The following is a 20,936-nucleotide window of genomic DNA, read 5'->3' as shown; positions in this document are numbered from 1 at the left end:
GCAAGGCAGGGGCAGAGGCAAAGACTAGCAGAGTTGGAGATGTCAATCTGCACTCACCAACTGCCATTTTTTTGTTTGTTTTAATATATTTTATTGATTTTTTAGAGAGGAAGAGAGATAGAGAGTTAGAAACATCAATGAGAGAGAGACATCGATCAGGAGCCTCTTGCACACCCCCTTCTGGGGATGTGCCTGCAACCGAGGCTAAAGGAGTTCTCACCACCAAACCAGTATCACATGTTAAGGATCTTCTAAAAGAAGGAAAAAGATAAAATATAAACAATAAAATGGCAATAAATACATATCAATCAACAACTGAATCTAAGAAACAAAATAAAGGAACAAGTAGAAAGAAACAGACTCAACCCTTTGACCTTGTAGGTCCTCAGGTAGGTCAATGAGTTAATATACATAAAGCACTTAAACATTGTTCTCATTCATTCATTCATTCGTTCAGCAAGTATTTATTAAGACCCACTTTTGTTTCAGGAATCGCTCAGGGCACTGCAGACACTCAAGCAAACAAAATACAAAAGACACATGTAGATGATTTAATTTCTGATATCACTTCAGGTTCTCCAGGTCCTTGCTAACTCCAAGTCTATAAACTGGCAGCATGACATCACCGGGGAACCTGTTAGAAATGCATATTTAGGCCCCACCAGACTGACTGAATCAGCATCTGCATTTTAACAAGATGGTCAGCTGACATGTACACGTTAAAGTTTGTGGTGTCCAGCTTAAATCATAAACTCTGTACCTATACTTAAGGATACATCTTGAACACCTGTGTTCTAAGGAAGAATGACATTGAAATTTAAAAATTGCTCTAAAGAAAAACATTTTCAAGGTTATTTTCATGTAAAATGTTATGTTAATTGAACTTAAGCGGTGGAAATCTGCTCATTATATGCGCCTTGTTCCTAAAATACTAAAAAAAAAAAAAAAAAACAAAAAAAACTTCTAGAGTTAATCTAGGTAAATGGCTCCATCTAGTGGAAATATTTTGATTTGTACATTGAGTATAATTTAAATTAGTCTTAGGATCTCAAGAAAATGAAAATTCTAAAAATCTTAAAGAAAATGGGTATGTCTACAATTAACAAAAATCCTAGTATACATGGAAGAAAGGCTTAGTAACCATCAATTCCTTCCTTTTTACATATAAAGAGAGGGCCTTTGAACACAAGTTAAATTTCTGAATGTCTCACTTGTGATAAGAAAATAAGAAAACATATTAAATATATATTTTTTGGGCCCTAGCTGGTTTGGCTCAGATTGAAGGGTCCTGTGTTTGATTCCCATCAAGGGCACATGCCTGGGTTGGGGGCTCAATCCCCAGTAGGGGGCTCTCTCATCATTGATGTTTCTATCTCTCTTTCCCACTCCCTTCCTCTCTGAAAGCAATAATAATATATATGCTTTCAAAATGAAAATGTAAAAAATACCTAGAGAAGTTTACCAGTCAGAATGCCAGAATGGTGACTATAGTATTTAGTTCCAAATACACTGTAGGTATACTGAATTTAAATGACTTTTAATTAACACTTCTGAATTATAATCATCAACTTGTCTTTTTTTTAAAATTCAGGCCTGATTTTATTAATTTTTCTAAAATTTTTTTTATTGATTTCAGAGTAGAAGGGAGAGGGATGAAACATCAAAGATAAGAATCATTGGCTGGCTGTCTCACGCACAGCCCCCACTGGGGATCAAGCCAGAAGCCCAGGCATGTGCCCTGACCAAGAATCATCCATGACCTTTTGTTTCATAGGTCGATGTTCAACCACAGAGCCACACCCGCTGGGCTCAGGCCTGATTTTATTTGAAAGATGGACTTGCGTCTCTCTTTCCGCCGTCGGTCTGTGCCGCCACAATGGCGCACGAATGTCCTGGCTGATGCTCTGAAGAGTATCAATAATGCCGAAAAGAGAGGCAAACGCCAGGTTCTCATTAGGCTGTCCTCCAAAGTCATTGTCCGGTTTCTGACTGTGATGATGATTGGCGAGTTTGAAATTATTGATGACCACAGAGCTGGGAAAATTGTTGTGAACCTCACAGGCAGGTTGAACAAGTGTGGAGTAATCAGCCCCAGATTTGATGTGCAACTCAAAGATTTAGAAAAATGGCAGAACAACTTGCTTCTGTCCCGTCAGTTTGGCTTCATTGTACTGACAACCTCAGCGGGCATCATGGACCACCAAGCTGCAAGACGAAAACACACAGGAGGGGAAATCCTGGGATTCTCTTTCTAGGGATGTAATAGATATGTGGAAATAAAACGCCTCAAAGGAAAAAAAAATAAATAAAAGAAATGGACTTGCTAAAAAAAATAAAGGGAGGATGGTTACCTGATAGGCCTCTGGTGCCAGGAAATTATGTGCAAAATATACGAGTATATTTGTGTACCGTTTAACAATAAAATTTATCCACCACCCAGACTTTTTATGATTGTACCCTCTGCTCTCCACCTTGAAGATGCAACCACCTTCATTTTGTATTACACATTTATGATTCCATAGTTAAAATTTTTTAATCTTATATAACTGGCTTCTCTGCAGGTATTCTGAAACTGGCTTCTATTTTTTAGTGTTATTAAAAAGTCATCTATCCTGTGGGACATTTGGGTTGTTCCTTTTTATTTTTTGCTATTACAATGCTGATATGAAGATCCTTGTGTCTTCTGGCACATAAAGGAGTTACTCTAAGATATATGACGAGAACTGCTGAGTCTTAGCATCGACAGATGTTCAAATTTGACTTGGTAATGGCAAACTGGTTTCCAAAGTAGTTGTACTTTATGCTAAGTGAAATAAGCCGGTCAGAGAAAGGCAAGTATCATATGATCTCACTTATTTATGGAATCTAATGAACAAAATAAACTGATGAACAAAATAGATCCAGAGACATAAGATTCCACAGTCTCTCAGAGGGAAGGCACAGTTAATGGGTGGAAAGAGATCAACTAAAGAACTTGTATGCACATATGCATAACCTATGAACATTGACAATAGGGTGGTGAAGGCCTGGGGTGGGGAACAAGGTGGGCTAGAAGGGATCAATGGGGGGTGGGGTGGGGAAAGGGGTATATGTAATAGTTTCAACAATGAAGATTTTTTTTTTTTTAAATGAAGTAGTTATACTAAGTCAGCATTGTAAGAGTTCTGTTCCTCTATGGTGCAGCTTTAGAAACAACTGGTATTTCCAATTTTTGTGAAGTTAGTGAATGTGAACATACGTAGCATCTTTTCATTTAATGGTGATCCTTTAGGTTAAGTACTAAGGGAATGAATAAGTAATAACAAAACCAATTTAACCACAGGCTAATTTATATAAACAAAGAGTTAACTTCTTTTAGGAATCTCAAGAACATTATAACGAAATGTTAAAACATTGAGGAACTGCTAGACTGATTTGACATGTATTTAGATGTCTCCAGGTAGTTATTTTGAGCTGCCTATTCATGAATCGGTAGTTTTAATTCCTATAGCTGTAATTAAAAAAAATTATACTAATATTTTTTGGGATACATTTTTAATTTTAAATGTAGACACCATAAGCTGATAATCATTTAGGGAAATATTTATCTTAGGCCACTTTGGCCTGCCCAATCTTAAGCGTTTGATTTCCACAAATATGAAAAAAGCAAAAATTTCAATACCACCAAACATGACATGTTGAAGGGTCTTCTTTAAGAAGAAGAGCCCTAGCTGGCTTGGCCCAGTGGATAGAGCCAAAGGTACAAAAATATATTATACTCAAGTGGATTGGCCTGCGGACTGAAGGTTTCCAGGATTGATTCTGATCAGGGGCACATGCCTGGGTTTTGGGCTCGGTCCCCAGTAGGGGGCATGCAGGAGGCAGCCAATTAATGATTCTCTCTCATCATTGATGTTTCCCTCTCCCTCTTCCTTCCTCTATGAAATAAAAATATATTAAAATAAAAAAAATATACAAAACAAGAAAATGGCAATACATATCAATCAACAATTGAATCTAAAAGCAAAATAAACCAACAAACAGAACAAAAACAGATTCAGGGAATATTTTGACAGTTGCATGGTGGGCATGTGGGGAGTTGAGGGGATTGGTGAAAAGGTGAAGGGATTAAGATGTACAAATTGGTTGTTACAGAATAGTCATGGGATGTAAAGTACAGGGAATGTGGTAAATGACGTTCTGGTAGCTATGTGTAGTGTCAGATGGGTGTGGGGTTTATTGGGATGATCTCTTAGTAAATTATGCAATAGTCAAATCACCTGGGTGTACAACTGAAACTCATATAATGTCTGTCAAGTGTAAATGAAAAACCAAAAAATGATTTTAAGAAAGGTTTATAATTGTGACTACACAAGTTTATTCTTGTACAAGAGGCCCAGTGCATGAAATTCATTCATGGGGGTGGGGTGTGTGTGTGTGTGTGACATGTCCCTCAGCCCAGCCTGCACCCTCTCCAGTCTGGGATCACTCACAATCCAGGACTGATGACTCCCAACTGCTCCCCTGCCTGCCTTCCTGATTGCCCCTAACCACTTCTGCCTGCCAGCCTGATCACCCCCTAACCACTGCCATGCCAGCCGGATTGAGGTCTAACTGCTCCCCTGCCAGCCTGTTTGCCTCCAGCTTCCTCTGCAGGCCTGGTCACCCCTAACTGCCCTCCCCTACAAGGTTGATCGCCTCCAACTGCCCTCCCTTGCAGGCCTGGTCCCTCCCCAATGGCCATCTTGTATCCACACGGGGGCAGCCATCATACGTGTTGGAAAGATAGTCAATCTGCATATTACTTTTATTAGATAGGATTACTTACTGTATTACAACAGTAAATGTACTTTTACCCACTCCTGAATTCTTTCAGGTTTCTTTGGATATATTCAGAAATGGACTCACTGGGTCATAAGGCAATTCCATTTTTCACTTACTAAAGTAACTCCATACTGCTTTCTATGGTGGCTGCATCAATCAGAACTCCCATCAACAGCACACAACGGTTCCCTTTTCTCCACATGCTCACCAACACTTGATTTCTGATGGTAGCCATTCTGACAGGTGTGAAGTGACATCTCATTGTAGTTTTAATTTGCATTTTTCTGATGATTAGTTATGTTGAGTATCTTTCCATATTTCTTTTGGCCATCTATATTGCCCACTTTTTGTGTGTCGAGTTTTATAAGTTCTTTATAAATTTTGGATATTAATCCCTTACTGGATGTTCTGGAGAAATAACTTGTGAATGTCCAACAACAGTAAGATGGTTGTCTAAATTGGTCACAGAATATAGTGTAGCTACCAAGTCAATGTGTATTTCTTAACAGGCAAGTTTAGAAATAAAACAGTACAAATTCACTAACAATAGTTCATTTAAATTGTTTAATGAAGTTCTTAAAAAAGCAACATAAGCTTGAAATGGGATACTTTAGAATAAAATCTAAATTGTCAGACCAAGAATTCTATGCATAGAAATGAATTTCATTCATTGGCTGGCACAAAAATATAAAGCTTATAGTATTTACCGTATCACCTTTACCAATGGTTTAGAAATTGTGATTCGTTTTTAAATTTTATGTTGAACTGAAGAATGATGTATGTGGATGTTTCAGATTGTTTTATACCAAGTTAACACAAGACTGAGATTAAATATTACAATGATTGTCATAGCTTCAGCAGTTTCTATATTCCAACTGTAGTTATGAGAAAGTCCAAACTCAGAACTGTGTAGTTCAAATGTTACTTTTCAAGCATTCCTAAAGCAATACATGTAAACTAATGAGTCAGTTGGTTAACTCATTACAAAATTAAAATGGTGTCAAAAACAGGTATAATATCAAGTAAAAACTAGTTTGTACTTTATTAGGCTTAAAAAAAAATATACATTTCGTTGATTTTCTACAGAAAGGGAAAGATAGCTAGAAACATCAATGAGCTACATCTATCAGCTGCCTCCTGCACACTCCTCATTGAGGATGTGCCCGCAACCAAGGTACATGCCCTTGACCAGAATCGAACCTGGGACCTTTCAGTCCGCAGGCTGACGCTCTATCCACTGAGCCAAACCGGTTTCGGATAGGCTTATTATTTTCTCCCGCAACCTAAATTCTGAAATCTTAAAACTTTTTAAATCCTATCCAAGGATACCATTGATTTTTAGAGTGGAAGGGAGGGAGGGAATAGAGTGTGAAACATTGATTGGTTGCCTCCCAAACACCCTGACCCCAGCTGGGGATGGAGCCTGCAACCCAGGTATGTACCCTTGATTGGGTATTGAACCCAAGACTCTTCAGTCTGAGGGCAGACACGCTAACCGAGCCAAACTGACCAGAGATTAAACTTTTTCTTGAAGACGTATTTTAGAACATGATACCCAAGTTTCAACCCCAGCCCATACCCAACACAACTGAGCTTTCTTGCTTTTAAACTATATTTTATTGTTTTTTTTTTTTACACAGAGGGAGAGGGATAGAGAGAAACATCGATGAGAGAGAAACATGGATCAGCTGCCCTCTGCACAATCCCTACTGAGGATGTGCTCACAACCGAGGTACGTCCCCTTGACTGGAATCAAACCCGGGACCCTTCAGTCCACAGGCTGATGCTCTATCCACTGAGCCAAACCTGTCTGTGCACAATTGAGATCTTTCAATCTCAAATATTTTTCATGTGCAAGTAATAAAGGGGAAAAACCCCAAACCCCATCCCCCTTAAAATTTCCTCGGGTTAAACTGATCTAATCTCAGGCTTCCCTGTTGGAAAATGTAAATCTAAAAAAAACAAAATTACTCTTCAGTTATGCACATATTTCCCTTGAAACAACACATTTAGAATAAACTACTACTTTTATACATGGGCACTTCCAAAATTATGTATTTTTTAAAGAATAAAACAAGCCTTAATAGGATACATTCATACACATTCATGCAATCTATCCTTATAATGCTTTATTCAAAACTTCACCTTTTGATTATTTTTTTGCAGAGCACTATCATTTGGTGGTGGAATCAACTGTTGAGACATACATCAATAGGAGTTAAGCTAAAATGTGGGGAAAATAGTTCTTAACTGTTATTACCCTGATTAAAAAAAATATTCAATAAACATGAGTGCACCAATGTGTAAACTAAGAGGGGAAAAAAAACCACCTAAAAACAAACAACAAAATAACCCTCCCCTTAACAATAAAAACGACCTATTTGGATCCAAAATGGGGGGAGGGAGAGAAAGCTCATTTCCTTCATTAAAAACCAGAGTGAAACATCTATAGTTAAACAACTTTATTAACATAGTCAAGCAGTGATTAACATTCACATCTATTATGTCACATCATACAAATGTAAATACAAAATTACTACAGTACAATATATATTCTCTGCATGATCCAAAATATTTGGTGGCCCCAAAAAACTCTCTTTAAAATTCAGCAGCTTATCAAAAATTAAAACCGTATTCTATTTAAAATGAAGATCTGTTAGCACAGAGTTAGACTTCAAGAAATATCAATTTAGTACAGCTTGAGAAGTTGCAGGAGGGTATGTTTGAAGGACACATTCTAACATAGTGTGGCAGGTACAGGAAACATCAGATTTAAAGCTTTTAAGCATAACTCATACAACCTAAGTTGTCAGCAGAAAGATCCAGTTATTTATAATTAAAGCTAAAACTACTACATTATTGCACCCAATATTATTAACATGAATATTAAGTGTAAAACTTTTTTATAACATGAAGTGATTAACCACGTTTAAACACCTCTTCTCACAGATAATCTATTAAATAAAATTATACAGTATTGTCTAATTATTATCTCCATAAAAATTGTCCAATCTTAATCTTGTTAAATATCCACAGAGGAAAAGAGTAATGAAGTGAATGGTGAAAGTACAGTGGAACCCCTTTATGAGGCCGGGAGTAGGAGGGGGCCAACATTGCCTTGGAGGCTAACCATGTTACAGAATTAAGACTTGTAAAATAGTAAATTTGGCTTAATATCAAGCCATAGTACAAGGGGATCCTATGATAAACAAAAATTCTAATAAAAGGGAAAACAACATTTTCCTAGTGATATAATGCTTGGCAAATTGATTAAGTTTGATTTAAAAATGTACAAGAGGTTAAAAAATCATTTAACTTCCCTCAAAATCATGCATAAGGTGAAAAAAATCATTTAACTTCCCTTAAATTCGTGCATACACTGAAAAATACATCCTGGGATACAAATGAGAATAAACAGTTGCTATAATTTAAATGCATATCTTAAAATTAATATGTATAGTAACCAAGAATAAAGATAAAGAACTTTATACATGTAATACCAATGGAGGAAAGATCTACATAAGACTGAAAAAATTAGTCACAAGTCACCTGAAGAGTGTACAAGTGAATGAAACTTTTATGTAAAATGTAATTTTTAAGAGGCATTAGAAATATCATATTTAATACAGTATGAAAGATACTAAGTAGATATACAATGCTCTTGCATGGTATTACTACTAGATAATGTCACACAGTTCTTTATTGATCTGATTTTTCATCTAGACTATTCCAGGCCTTTAACAATCTGAAGACCAGTTATCTTAAAGATTTTAATGCCTACACTTCAATAACAATACTACTAGCAAGTTAGTGCTTCCTCCTTGTACTATTTGCAAAAAGTAATTCAAGCAAAGCTGTATTTTAAGGTACTATTAAAGGAAGGATTTAAATTGCAGTTATGCATGATACAGTCTTCGCTTGGGAAGAATGTTTTTGCACCGTTATCTGTTAATACATTCAATATGAATATAAATTATACAAATAAAAAAAAACCACACCTCCACTTTTTTTTTTCCTTTATGGCAAAATATTTGTTAAATTTAAACTAAAGTGTTTGAGACAAATTCTGGCATTTCAGTTATGCAGAGTAATTTAATACAGAATAGAAAAATGTCCACATTGCTATCTTGAGGGTTTGAAGAAAAGGAGGACCAAATTAAATTCATTTTCAAGAGAAATCTACAAGAGGGATTTACACCCCCCTGGTCAGCTGGAATAAGGACGGGAAAACCAGACTACATGGGAAGAGAAATAACACTAAAAAACAAAGACTATAAGTATAATGATCCTTTATAAGCATATGTCACCAAAGCAAACAGGATACAAGAGTATTCACCTGAGATAAAACTTGTATCTGAATATTTTGTAACTGAGTAGACAAAGCATTTCAATAGAGGAAAGTCAGCGGAAATTATTTTAAAATATACATCTGATACTATTTTACAATATATGCAATTTAAGCAATTCAGATCAATGAAAAAGTCTTAACAAAAAAATCACAGTGTTTATCAATATGTTAATTACAAAATGTATGCTACTTATTTTGTTTTAAAAGATGTAATGGCTTGGTTAAGTGTTTTAAAATCTATTTTTCTGAAATCTAACTTGCATCACAAAATCAAGTAGCAATAATGTAAAGCATCAGAACTGGCTCTTAAAGATTATTTACATATTGATTATTTGGGAAATAACCAAAAAATATAAAAAAGTGATTTTTTTTTTTTTTACATAGTATGAAGTTATTGAAGAGATTAGACAATACAAAAAACAAAATTCTTTCCTAAATAAATGAGTATCTGTGGCACTAAGTTTACTAATGGACTAAAAAATGGACTGCCAAATATGCATTTAAATTATATTAAATACACTTTCTGTTTCCAACTTAGGTTGATCAGCAGCTTTTGTTCTGTTAGAATCCTTCAAAGAGAGAAGCTCAAACAGGAAAAAGAAGGCATATATAAAACAGTAAACACTGACCTCCTGAGGTTCCTACAACATAAAAATATTCAAGTAGAAAATCTACATCACTTAGCAGCGGCTATGTCTGTAGTTGAGCACACCAACAGCGCTTTAGTGTGTAAGGAGCAGATGAAGTAAGCCGTGCTTTAAGCATGCCAAGAGGCAAAAACACTGGAATGTAACAAAGACAAACTCACAATTTCAGAGACACTCAGTCAACATTCAAAACTACTAAGACTATACTACAAGAATTAAGTTGCTTATACACACACACACATATATATATATATATCCCATGATGTATTAGAATGCTAAATCAGAGCTTACCTCAAAAGAACTTAAGTGGCTTCTACAAATTCTTATGTTATACTAAATATCTGAAATATAAATTAGGAACACAATACCTCATGGGGAGGAGAAAAAAAACAAAACCCAACCCAATCTCAGGCTTCCAGTTATATTTAGTTTATTCATTCTCTATTTTTAAATTAAATTTTCTTTTAATTAAAAAACAGGTTAAGTGGTTATCAAATGAGCGTATTCTTATGTGAAATATCTGCCTAGCTGAAATCAATTTTTAATCAACCAAGTGACAATATTGCTTTTTCAGTCAACATATAATTACAGGTCCAAATAATTTTTTGAAGGTTGTTTTTGTGTTTGTTTAAAAGCGTTTAAAGAAGAATTTTGCCATTTTCTTTCAATCTAAAATATTACCTATTCTAGAATATTAAAATATCTCCCATATTAAATTGTGAAAAGTATTTAAAAAACAAACTAGAGAATACCACTAGAATTTAAGGATAAAACAGCTATTCCAATTAGGTTTTTAAAAACAATCAGGTTTTAACTAGGTAGGAAGCAAATTTTGAGCTTCCAGTAAAGTAATGGTAGTAGAAAGAAAAAAATGCTACATCCACTTTGAATCCAACTTATAATTAAAAAAAATTTTTCTTTTTTTTTGGATAAGAAAATAGCATTTAATTTTAGGCTCTACAGACTGAAATTTGCAAAGCCAAAGTACAGGAAAGAAGATGAAAGAACATGTTAAAAAAAAAATACACACACACACACACACACACAACAAAAACCTTTCTGCATGCTACCATGCATTTGAAATTTTTTAAAACGGTATTTATAAATTCACACACATACAGCTCAAACTTCAGTGCAATTGGCTGTATCATTCAACACCTTTAGAAGAAAAGAACCATGCAAAGAGGAGCAACTGCTTATAAAAATGGTTATTCAGTATTTATTCTGCAATGCAAAGGTGACAAACTAAAATATAAAAAGGTTGTTATGGCTTAACATTTTTGTTGCAGATTAAATATGCAGCATTGAAAAATGGAAAGGTGTGGCTTCATCTCTGACCAGCAGAGTTAAAAAGAAAAATCTCTCCATTTTCCTTCATCATCATGGGATACACTGTCAGGCAATCCAAATTAATAAAGACTTGAAACTTTATATGGAGACAAGATCAAGTGTACCAGTTAGGATTTCACATTCACAGTATATAAGAAAATACACATGGAAGGAAAAGTAAAGGGTTAACTTAACAAGGATTTATTCACAGGAATACATGTAAGTAGAGAAAAATAACAGAAAAGCTAAACAAATGAAATGAAGAGGATCCAAATCAACTTTCACTCTGTAGCTTTTTACTTGCACCCTGTGTGCATATATCTAGGGCACAGAGGGCCACCAACATGCGCCAATACAGTGTAGGAACCCTGCATTACATCCATCAACTTAAACATATCCTTAAGATCATGCTTTGAACAACAAAAAAGCTTAGAAGGCATTATGCTGAGTGGGAATAAACATTGAAATATAGCAATCATGTCTTCAACTTCTACAATTGTCTTTATGTGCCAACTAACATTTATGTAGCCTCTTACAGATCTTTTACCATGTAATTGAAGTTTTGAAATTTGATGAAATCACTAGTAGTATATAACCATGCAGAAAGCACATCACACTGACAGCACAGAGGCAAAGATTTTGCACAGGTATATCAGCTTTCCACATTGTGCAGGTTACACACAATACAATATCAATCTTATTCCTAACAGATCCTAAAAAGGTATTTTCAAGGCCTAGCTGTAAACTACAGTACTTTATATATCTATATTCTTAATAAAAATAAAATCCACAAATCTTAAAAAGGAATTTTAAATGCAGGGCTATATTGAATTGGTAAACTGCAACACAAACTGGCGCAACAGAGGTAAATGAATACCAATCTCACTCTACGTGATGCAAGCATGCTACTTACTTTCCCACTAATTTACTTTCAATCACTATGAGCCAGAATGCATGCCTGAACCTTAAACTGCACTTTAAAATTAACGTCTTGGCCTAGAAATTAAATCTAATGAAGTACAACCATCAAATTATATCCACTACATTAATGTTTTAATGCAAAATCAAGAGTTCTATCTTCTGTTTGATATGTCCAACCCCATTATTCCTCCCTCCCTGCCCACCCCACAAAGGTAAAAGGAGTGACTCATTTGGCATTTCACAGGGTGCTTCATTGTTTAAATTAGATTTTTTATTTCCGACTTTTTTTTTTGGGTACCTTATATTGTAACTCCCAAGAACCTGCTTCTAGTATGGTTCGGCAAGCTGATTTTAATTCTATTAGCTTCATTTGTGTAGTTCTTTATCAGCATGCAAAAACAAGGCCCCATCGCATGGGAAAATTTATAAAAACCTTTAAATAATAATAAAAAAACTTCTTTACTGTTTCTAACCCCCCATTCTTAGGTTTCCTTTATTGTGCGCTATATAAATTTTCCTCTTTTATCCCTATGCATCATTTATATGGTTCTTGTTTTGGTACAATTCCCCATAATATTCCAGAATGTACTGTTTTGTGAGTAGACTGAATAGGTTTTGTTTTTTTGCTTCTTCACATCCAGTGCGGAGTTGTAATTGAAGACAGATTTCCACCCACAAAGGCTCCAGATGTTAAAACGTTTCCCAACATCGACAATACAGTGACGGCAACACCTCCCTCCCGCCCCTCCCAGTAGGGTTGGGATTGTACTGTATTCCCTACTGGTTTACCCTTCCCCCCTGTAAAGGGTAACATTTTCCCTGGGTGCAGAGGCTCCCTCATAGTCTCGAAGACTGAAGGACCTGTAAGAAAACAGTTTTATAGTTTAACAATTGTTTCTCTTTTAAAGTCAGTGAGCCACAAAATTAATCAAGTAATGATGCTATCTCTACCTAAAGAAAATGAGAAATTGGACAAGTTGCCTAATGATAACCATGTTGCTTCCTTCTCCTATAGTCTCAACTGTCACCTGCATCAGATACAAAAAAGGGATCCCAAGCTGGGGACAACCACAGAGAGGTGCGTAGCATTTTATAAAGACAAAACATCCTTTTTTGCCAGTATTTCCAATATAAATCAAATAAAAATCCAATCTATATTAAACAAAACCAAACCCAAAAGCTCCAAGAGCATTCCTTATTTTGTTGTCTGATGTTTTCACATAGGAGGTGTTAAAGGTGTCCACTACACTCAGCAAATGTAAAAAAGTAATTTTTAACACTTTCCCCCTCTTTTTAAATATATTTTCATAGATTTGAGAGAGGGAGAGACAAAAACATCAACGATGAGAGAGAATCATTGACTTGATGCCTCCCTCACATTTTCAGTAGGGATCAAGCCTGCCACTTGGGCGTGTGCCCTAACTGGGAATTGAACCTCGGCCTCCTGGTTCATAGGTCCACACCCAACCACTAAGCCACACTGGTAAGGCAATCTTGACTTCTTGATGCTACTAATTAGTAATTCTTCTGACCCTATTTCACTCTGTCATTTTCTATACTCTCAGAACCCTTGATTTTCCTAATAAGGACTTTTTCAGTGGTATCATTTTTAATGATGAAAGTGACACCAAGAAATATAGATTACTAGGAAAATGTAACTGGTGTCTGACATTGGAACTTTCACAACAAAACTCTAAGAACCACTCATGCCAAACCTTGGACATTTATGAAAGTTCATGTGAATTCACAAAAGTGACTAACCCATCCGTGAAGTACAAGAAACCCCTTTACTCTGTCTCTGAAAACACAGTAGAATACAAAAAAAGGCAGGATTGACTTTTACCTTAAATTAGAAAACTAAGAATTACTACATTACCTTGTCTTAGAACATGGTCACCCCAGTTAATTCGTAATTGGTGATATGATAGAGACAACAGAAGGTAATAAATTTGGAAGTGCTTGAGACTTAGCTCACAGTTGAATCTTTTTGGCCCTTGATACTGAAAGTCATTCTCATCTATTGCATTCTCATGATTTAAAATTAAGTTAATCAAGCACTTTTCCAAAATGTTAAGGCCATAAAACAGCTATTAGGACACAAGACCCCCAAGGACAACTTACACAAAGGACTCTGAGACATTCCAGAGGCTGCAAGTCTATTTCTACTGTCTTTTAGGTTAATTAGACAAACTGGATGTTGGACTCTTTCCAGGTTTAAAACCTAGCTCAGAGTAAACAACAAGCAAGAAAATAAAACTCCAACACAAAAGGTAATTCAATTTGCTATACCACTGCTGAACACACAGAGTACATTCTCTGGCCTTCAGTAAAATATGTCTCGGTTTTTATCTAAAACCTAAAGTATAAACACTGGTTCACTGTACCTGTACTGGCCCACATTCCTAACATTTGTTGAACCAACTTATTGTGTTAGGCAACATACCCAATTTTGGCATCAGATATTGTACCAGCATTTAATCCACAAAAGAACTCAATTAAAGAACTGAGGCCAAGAAACCAGAATTGTTAGTTCAACTTAATAAGTATAGAAAATCTCAAGGAATAAGAGACCAAGTGGACTTACTCTCTATCACCCCAAATCAAAACAATCTTCCACTGCCCATTTAAAAACAACAGTGCTAGGCCCATTGGTAGGTGTTCAATAAAAATGTACATTGAGTCAGGCTGGTGTGGCTCAACAGTTAAGTGTTGACCCAGGAACCAAGAGGTCACCAGTTTGATCCTGGTAAGGGCACATGCTTGGGTTGTGGGCTTGATCTCTAGTAGGGGGGTGTGCAGGAGACAGCTGATCAATGGTATTTCTCTCTCATCAATGTTTCTCTCTCTCTATCCCTCTCCCTTTCTCTCTCAAAAAAAAAAATCAATAAAAATATATTTTAAAAAATGTATGAAGATTGAATACTAAATATTCTTAAATACTGAGACAAAACCCACTTCTAGTCTACTTGGGTTTTCCCTAAAGTTCACTACATAATAACTCCTTGATATATCAGAAATTTATGCTTTAAAAGTAAACCATTTGTATTCTGGTGATCTTACAGGGCAAAAAAGGCAACAGTTAAAGCAATATTACATATTTTAACTAGCATGCCAGCTTGGATTTCTTTCTATCTAAGATTCAAAGTGGAACCATGCATTTTATCTTGCTTGATGGTTCTCTAAAATATTCTACTTAAGTAATTTAAAATAGCATGAGACTGTTTTATCCAACCTCTGTTCTATTCAGTAGTTTTAGATAATAGTCCTAAGTTTCTTCATCCTGAAAAATTCTAAGCTACTTACAACTTACCCCTAATTATGGGACTGCAGCTCAAGTGCATGAGGTTAAACACCATAAAAAGCTGCAAGACGCTCTTTTAAGGGAGGCGGGAACTGGTCAGAGAAACGCCTCCAATTTTCATCTCCAACTTGATTTTTAAATCCATGAAGGATCTGCAAAGAGTGAAAAACAAAATCATAAATTTATCAATAACAAAAGATAAAACTCAGACCTGCACAGCTTTAGAAATAGAAAACTAGTGATTTTATTATTTTAAAATTTTATCCATTTTAAAGTAATAATTCTCAAACTTTGTTGGATTCTACAATATTCTATGTCTTACCTAAAAGCACCTCAATGAACATGCTAAACTTTTATTGGAAGTTTAGAATTTAACAAGTGTAACAGATGCTAAGCAATCTCTGATATACTACTTATGAAAAACAAAAAGCATAGAATTCACTCAAAGGAATAAAATTTCTGCTATACTAAATTTTGTCAAGTTGGAAATATACAAAGCTTTGGGTTCCTGGCTTTAAGTATATATAGTTTACTAATTTTATTTTTATTAGGTGATTCAAACATGAAACAGCACCTTACTTTTTTTGTTTTGTTATCGTTGAGTGCTGACTAGAGTTAATCAAATGGGGGCACTACTAAAACAAAGAACTATATGAGTTTAATCCCCATGGAGACCACTTGGATTTACTTCATTCAAGCTTGTGTTATACTCTAAATCTTAGCCATCCATCCTTGAACATGAATGTTAATTTGCATAGGTGGGATAATCAGACCACAGGTATCAGTGGTACTGCTTGAAAACAACTTTTTTATTGAGAACAAAGGTTTAGGTTGTATAGTCTACCAATATTGATTTGAGGAGTCTAGTTTCATATGAAATATAAAAATAATTCAAACTTTCCAACTAGGACTGTAACAATTCCAAGATGCGTATCGTAAAAGTCTTTTTAGTTACCTTACAGAACATGTCTCTCAGATCATCTTTTGGATTAATCCATGATGCAACGGCATCACAAAAAAATATAAAATCCTGTAACAAGCAAGAAATACACTTTAGATTGATATTATATTTGTCAAACACATGAAAAAAAGATATCTAGAGATATATAAAAAAGATATATTATGATATAATCCTAGCCAAAATTAAAAAAAAACCTACAATAATAAAAATTGTAAGTGAATTTTTTAATGGTTGTCCTTATTACTTTACCATGAACGAACCTCTCCTCATACAGTTTATATTGCAATTTAAATCCCTTTTATGTTTTATTTTTACATCTAAAAACACATTAATAAATGTTTAATATCAGCAATGAACTGAAAGTACCAAATGAACATCAATTAAAAAAGCTTCATTAAAGAATTACATAAATGAAGTAGTAATATAATTCTAAGTAGCCTAAAAATAATTTAAAGTTAGTTAAAAGCATACAACAAATAAGCTTAACTTGAAGCATAGAAATGAACAGATCTAAATTTTTAGACTAATCTTCATATAGAAACTGAAATGATCATGTTAGAAAAAACGAATTATATAGCTATAAATAACACCTAACCCAACCCAACCCATCCCAATAAAAAAAAAGACAAAACCCACACAAACAAATGCTTAGACAATTTAAAAGATAATCAGATTATTCTGACTATAAGAACAAAGTGACAACAAGCAAAGCCTTTAAATATTTTTTTTTTTTTTTAATATATTTTATTGATTTTGGACAGAGAGGAGGGGAGAGAGATAGAGAGTTAGAAACATCGATGAGAGAGAGTCATCGATCAGTTGCCTCTTGCACACCCCCTACTGGGGATATGCCCGCAACCAAGGTACATGCCCTTGACCGGAATCGAACCCGGGTACCTTCAGTCCCCAAGCCAACGCTCTATCCATTGAGCTAAACCGGTCTCGGCAAGCCTTTAAATATTTAACTAAAGTTTTTTAAAATATAGATTATCAAACTAAAAACACTCAAGATACAACATTCAGCCAAAACTGGTTTGGCTCAATGGATAGAGCATCGGCTTGGGGACTGAAAGGTCCCGGGTTCGATTCCGGCCAAGGGCATGTACCTTGGTTGCAGGCATATCCCCAGTAGGGGTTGTGCAAGAGGCAGCTGATCGATGACTCACTCTCATTGATGTTTTGAACTCTCTCTCTCTCTCTCTCCCTTCCACTCTGTACAAAAATCAATAAAATATATTAAAAAAAAAACAAAAAACAACATTCAAGATGTAACTGGTGTTCTTATTTACTACTTTAAATTATCAAAGTGTGATGTTAGAAACTTAAGTATATATACACACATCTAGAATTTGTGATTAAACATTTAAACATAAGAAAATGTAAGATTTTTTTCTTTCAACTATATCCAAATACATATGTAAAAAGTAGAAATGTCTACTAATTCTTAAGTTGGTAGTTATTCATGACCATATACATGTTACTTCATGTGTTAATTAAAAAAAAAAAAAAAAAAAAAGTAGCTAAAATTCCAATGGGAAAATGTTCCTTTTAAGCATAGTAGACATGATACTTCTAATGCACATTTCAGGTGACACAAAGTTCTTAAATAATGAACAAAAACTCCCCAACTTACTGCCAGGAGGTTATTTTGCAAGTAGGCACCATCTCTAAAGTTAGTAAATTATTGTTTTACAAATGTAAAATTAGTCATGATTTTTTTCCAGTTCTAGTTTATAAGTTTTCAATGCCTGTCACCCACATTAATCTGGTTTTTATGAGGTGGTAATGTAATGCATGTTTATAAACCTGAATTAAACAACAGAGTACTTAATACAAGATAGAAAATATTAACAAATGATTAAAATACCTATCTCTTGGAAGGGAATGGTTATTTTCTTGAAAACCCTGCTTATACTTTTACCCTTTACAATTTATCTGTTGAGGAACCTGGGACTTTTAACTGGGAGTGCCATAGCTTGCATTTTATTGATTTCCTATACATGGTGACAATTAACATATTTCTATTTTGTGTGTCTTGCAAATTTGCAGTTGGATTCAGAGATCTAGCCAGATTCATGCTTGATACTATTGCCAAATAATTTTTTAAAAATACTAAAACTGTCTAAACATAATAAGAATTAAGGATTAAAATAGTTTCAAAGGTTGATTCACTATTCTATTTTATTCACTATTGAGTTTGTCAGTTTGATTCTAAGTAACAGAAAGAGTATTCCACTATTAGGTCACTCTCTTTAGTATAAATACACTCAAACTCAACAGGGATGGGAGACTTATACAAAGTAAATAAAAGAGGTCTAAATGTGAATGAACAAAGCTTTGGCTTTACTCAGTACAAGAACGAAATTGCATTCGCTCAATCTGTTACTACTGTATTTCATGGCAAAATATTCAGAACATTAAAAGTTAAGAACAAATTCTTGGGAATGTCTTACTTGAATTACTCCACTGGGATTCACACTGATCATAGTACAAATTCCACGAAATGCTGAATCCTTTTCCTCATTGTCCCTTATGTTTCTCAGAGAGGTGCACCTATTAAATTATAGAATTGAGTTTAGCATTTAAGAAAGAAGCAGGTTCAATTACAATACTAATGAACAGTATTTAATGGAATAAACAACACCATATAATGTTAATATTAAAAGAATTTTCATAAAGCTTAAGTTTCTCATATTTCCTGTATGTGGGCCCATCTAATTTCAAATAATAAAAGCCATAAAATTCACATTTCTTATTAATAGATTACATCTATAAAATGGACAACTGATTTTAATCTCTCATTTAAATTATTAATGATCTTGAGCCATGAGTAAATTATCAATTTAAAAAAGACTGCGTTATGACTTGTATTCCATTAAACACTAAAATGACTGAATCAAAAGATTATCAATTGAAAGAAGCAGAACATAGGATATACTGCCACAATATAAACTAATATTTTAGAACTTATGGTATAGATGTTTAACTTTTACAGTAATAAGCAAATAAGATTTTATACATAAATTTAAACATGTATTTCTTAATGCAATCCAAGTTTTCAAATTAATTATAAAAAAACATAATGCAAAAACCTAAATTTATAGAATTTGCATGCATCTTTATTTTACTGGTGGATATTTAAATGCTTTTTATGTGTAATCAAGCTTAACACAGCAAGCATGTGACAATCTTATCCCATGCATCAATTAGTCGTTAGCCACAACATAAAATAAATATACATGACGATGCTGCTGAAAACCTCACAAACCTGATAGGACAAGATTAGTCACATGGTTGGCAATGATTAAGGATTGTGATTTTTGTAACCAACTGAAAATATATCTAAAAGTGAGATAGAAAGAGAAAGGAAGAGTGAAGAAAAATGAATTAAAAAAAAAAGATTGAATAATACACACCAGGGTCTTATAAACTGCTGTAGCATGGGGGCCACCTCTTGAGGACAAACGTAACCAAGACGACCAATTGTTATTGCTAAGGTAACGCAATCACGGTTATACACCACCAAACGCCAACCAAGACATGAGCAAATGAGGGGGAAGGAGAAAAAATAAAGAAAAAACAACAAATAACTCAGAAACAGAAACCAACAGAATTTGTGTATGATAATAAACATAAGATTTCACCAGTGCTGTTTACTACCACCCCCAAAAATAAGGGGCAGCAACATATATGGCATACTCTTGAAAAAGGAAAAACAAAAGGAAAAAACTTTAAAGATTGAGAGAACACCAAAAACCATGATGAATTGCTTTTCTCGCTCAATGAAGCGTCAATATATCATACTTTCTGTTAATAAAAAGATGAGCGATTATTTGATTTAGAAATTCTTCAGTTAAAGCCAGTTGAAATTTCAGGATTTAATAATGAAATCTATGTTTTTCCCCCAATAATTAGTAAATGCAAATGATTACATTTCTGAATTGTTTACTCAAACACACTTCTCATTTAAAAGTTAAAATTTCCTTCTCACTTCTCCACATCTCTTTTTATAAGTGATTTCCATTTTTGAAAATTATCTAGGAATTTAATCCAAATTTTGGTAAAATTTTTTGTTAACATTTCCAAAACAAACCAGTGGACCATTTGTTGCCTGTTATCAAAATCAAGTGTCAAATTTTAGATATTATGGCACACACTGAATGGATTGAAAAATTGCTGTTATGTCAAATTCCATTCTGAAAACTCCCTAATGGTGATTAACAACTCACGTAATAGTCCACTAATTTCATACCATATTGACATAAAGGAAATTCAGACAGTCCACTGTAATGACATGTGATGTGTGGACCAACAGAACAAATATTGTGTCTTTGCTATAAAAGGCGTAGCACAAAGTAGATAAACACTGTACTGATTACATGCTAATATTCTATACAAAATGGGAATTAATCAAACATATATTAACCATCAAAATTCAGGAAGTTCTTATACTTAAAAGGGCTAAAACAAATGCAACTCAGAACTGTATTCTGCAATTCAAAGATACATACATATAAATACATTTATACACAACGTGAAAAAAAAAACACACAAACAGAAAACAAACCATGAAGTGCTTTAATGGTGTTCTCTCAAAAACTTACAGGTTAACCTTTCATAAAAAAA

General features: G+C 34.3%; 2 protein-coding genes and 1 long non-coding RNA gene across 4 annotated transcripts in view; 2 read left to right on the top strand and 1 right to left on the bottom strand.

The window, feature by feature from the left end:
• Window positions 1-1,832: 1,832 nt before the first annotated feature.
• On the top strand, window positions 1,833-2,270 carry LOC118703064 (40S ribosomal protein S15a-like). Its single transcript, XM_036409679.2, has one exon. It carries the CDS (start codon window positions 1,833-1,835, stop codon window positions 2,253-2,255), a length of 423 nt encoding a protein of 140 aa, XP_036265572.1. The 3' UTR covers window positions 2,256-2,270.
• A 4,986-nt stretch (window positions 2,271-7,256) lies between these two features.
• LOC118702642 lies at window positions 7,257-9,521 on the top strand. The gene is made up of 2 exons (XR_004982796.2): window positions 7,257-8,101; window positions 8,142-9,521. It is a non-coding gene; the product is annotated as an uncharacterized LOC118702642 (long non-coding RNA).
• Window positions 9,522-12,606: 3,085 nt separating this feature from the next.
• TNPO1 (transportin 1) overlaps window positions 12,607-20,936 on the bottom strand; it is an 80,682-nt gene continuing 72,352 nt past the window's right edge. For both annotated transcript variants that reach the window (XM_036408799.2, XM_036408800.2), the window contains exons 21-25: window positions 19,727-19,802; window positions 18,764-18,863; window positions 16,305-16,379; window positions 15,359-15,501; window positions 12,607-12,909 (exon numbers count right to left, since the gene is read on the bottom strand). In XM_036408799.2, the coding sequence (XP_036264692.1) occupies window positions 15,394-15,501; window positions 16,305-16,379; window positions 18,764-18,863; window positions 19,727-19,802 (359 nt within the window). In that variant the 3' untranslated portion in view covers window positions 12,607-12,909; window positions 15,359-15,393. The remainder of the gene's footprint in view (window positions 12,910-15,358; window positions 15,502-16,304; window positions 16,380-18,763; window positions 18,864-19,726; window positions 19,803-20,936) is intronic.

The sequence above is a fragment of the Pipistrellus kuhlii genome, unplaced genomic scaffold (genome assembly GCF_014108245.1).
Source record: "Pipistrellus kuhlii isolate mPipKuh1 unplaced genomic scaffold, mPipKuh1.p scaffold_m20_p_4, whole genome shotgun sequence".
NCBI lineage: Eukaryota > Metazoa > Chordata > Mammalia > Chiroptera > Vespertilionidae > Pipistrellus > Pipistrellus kuhlii.
The sequence above is the reverse complement of the archived record's forward strand: the minus strand, read 5'-3'. Positions and strand labels throughout refer to the sequence as shown.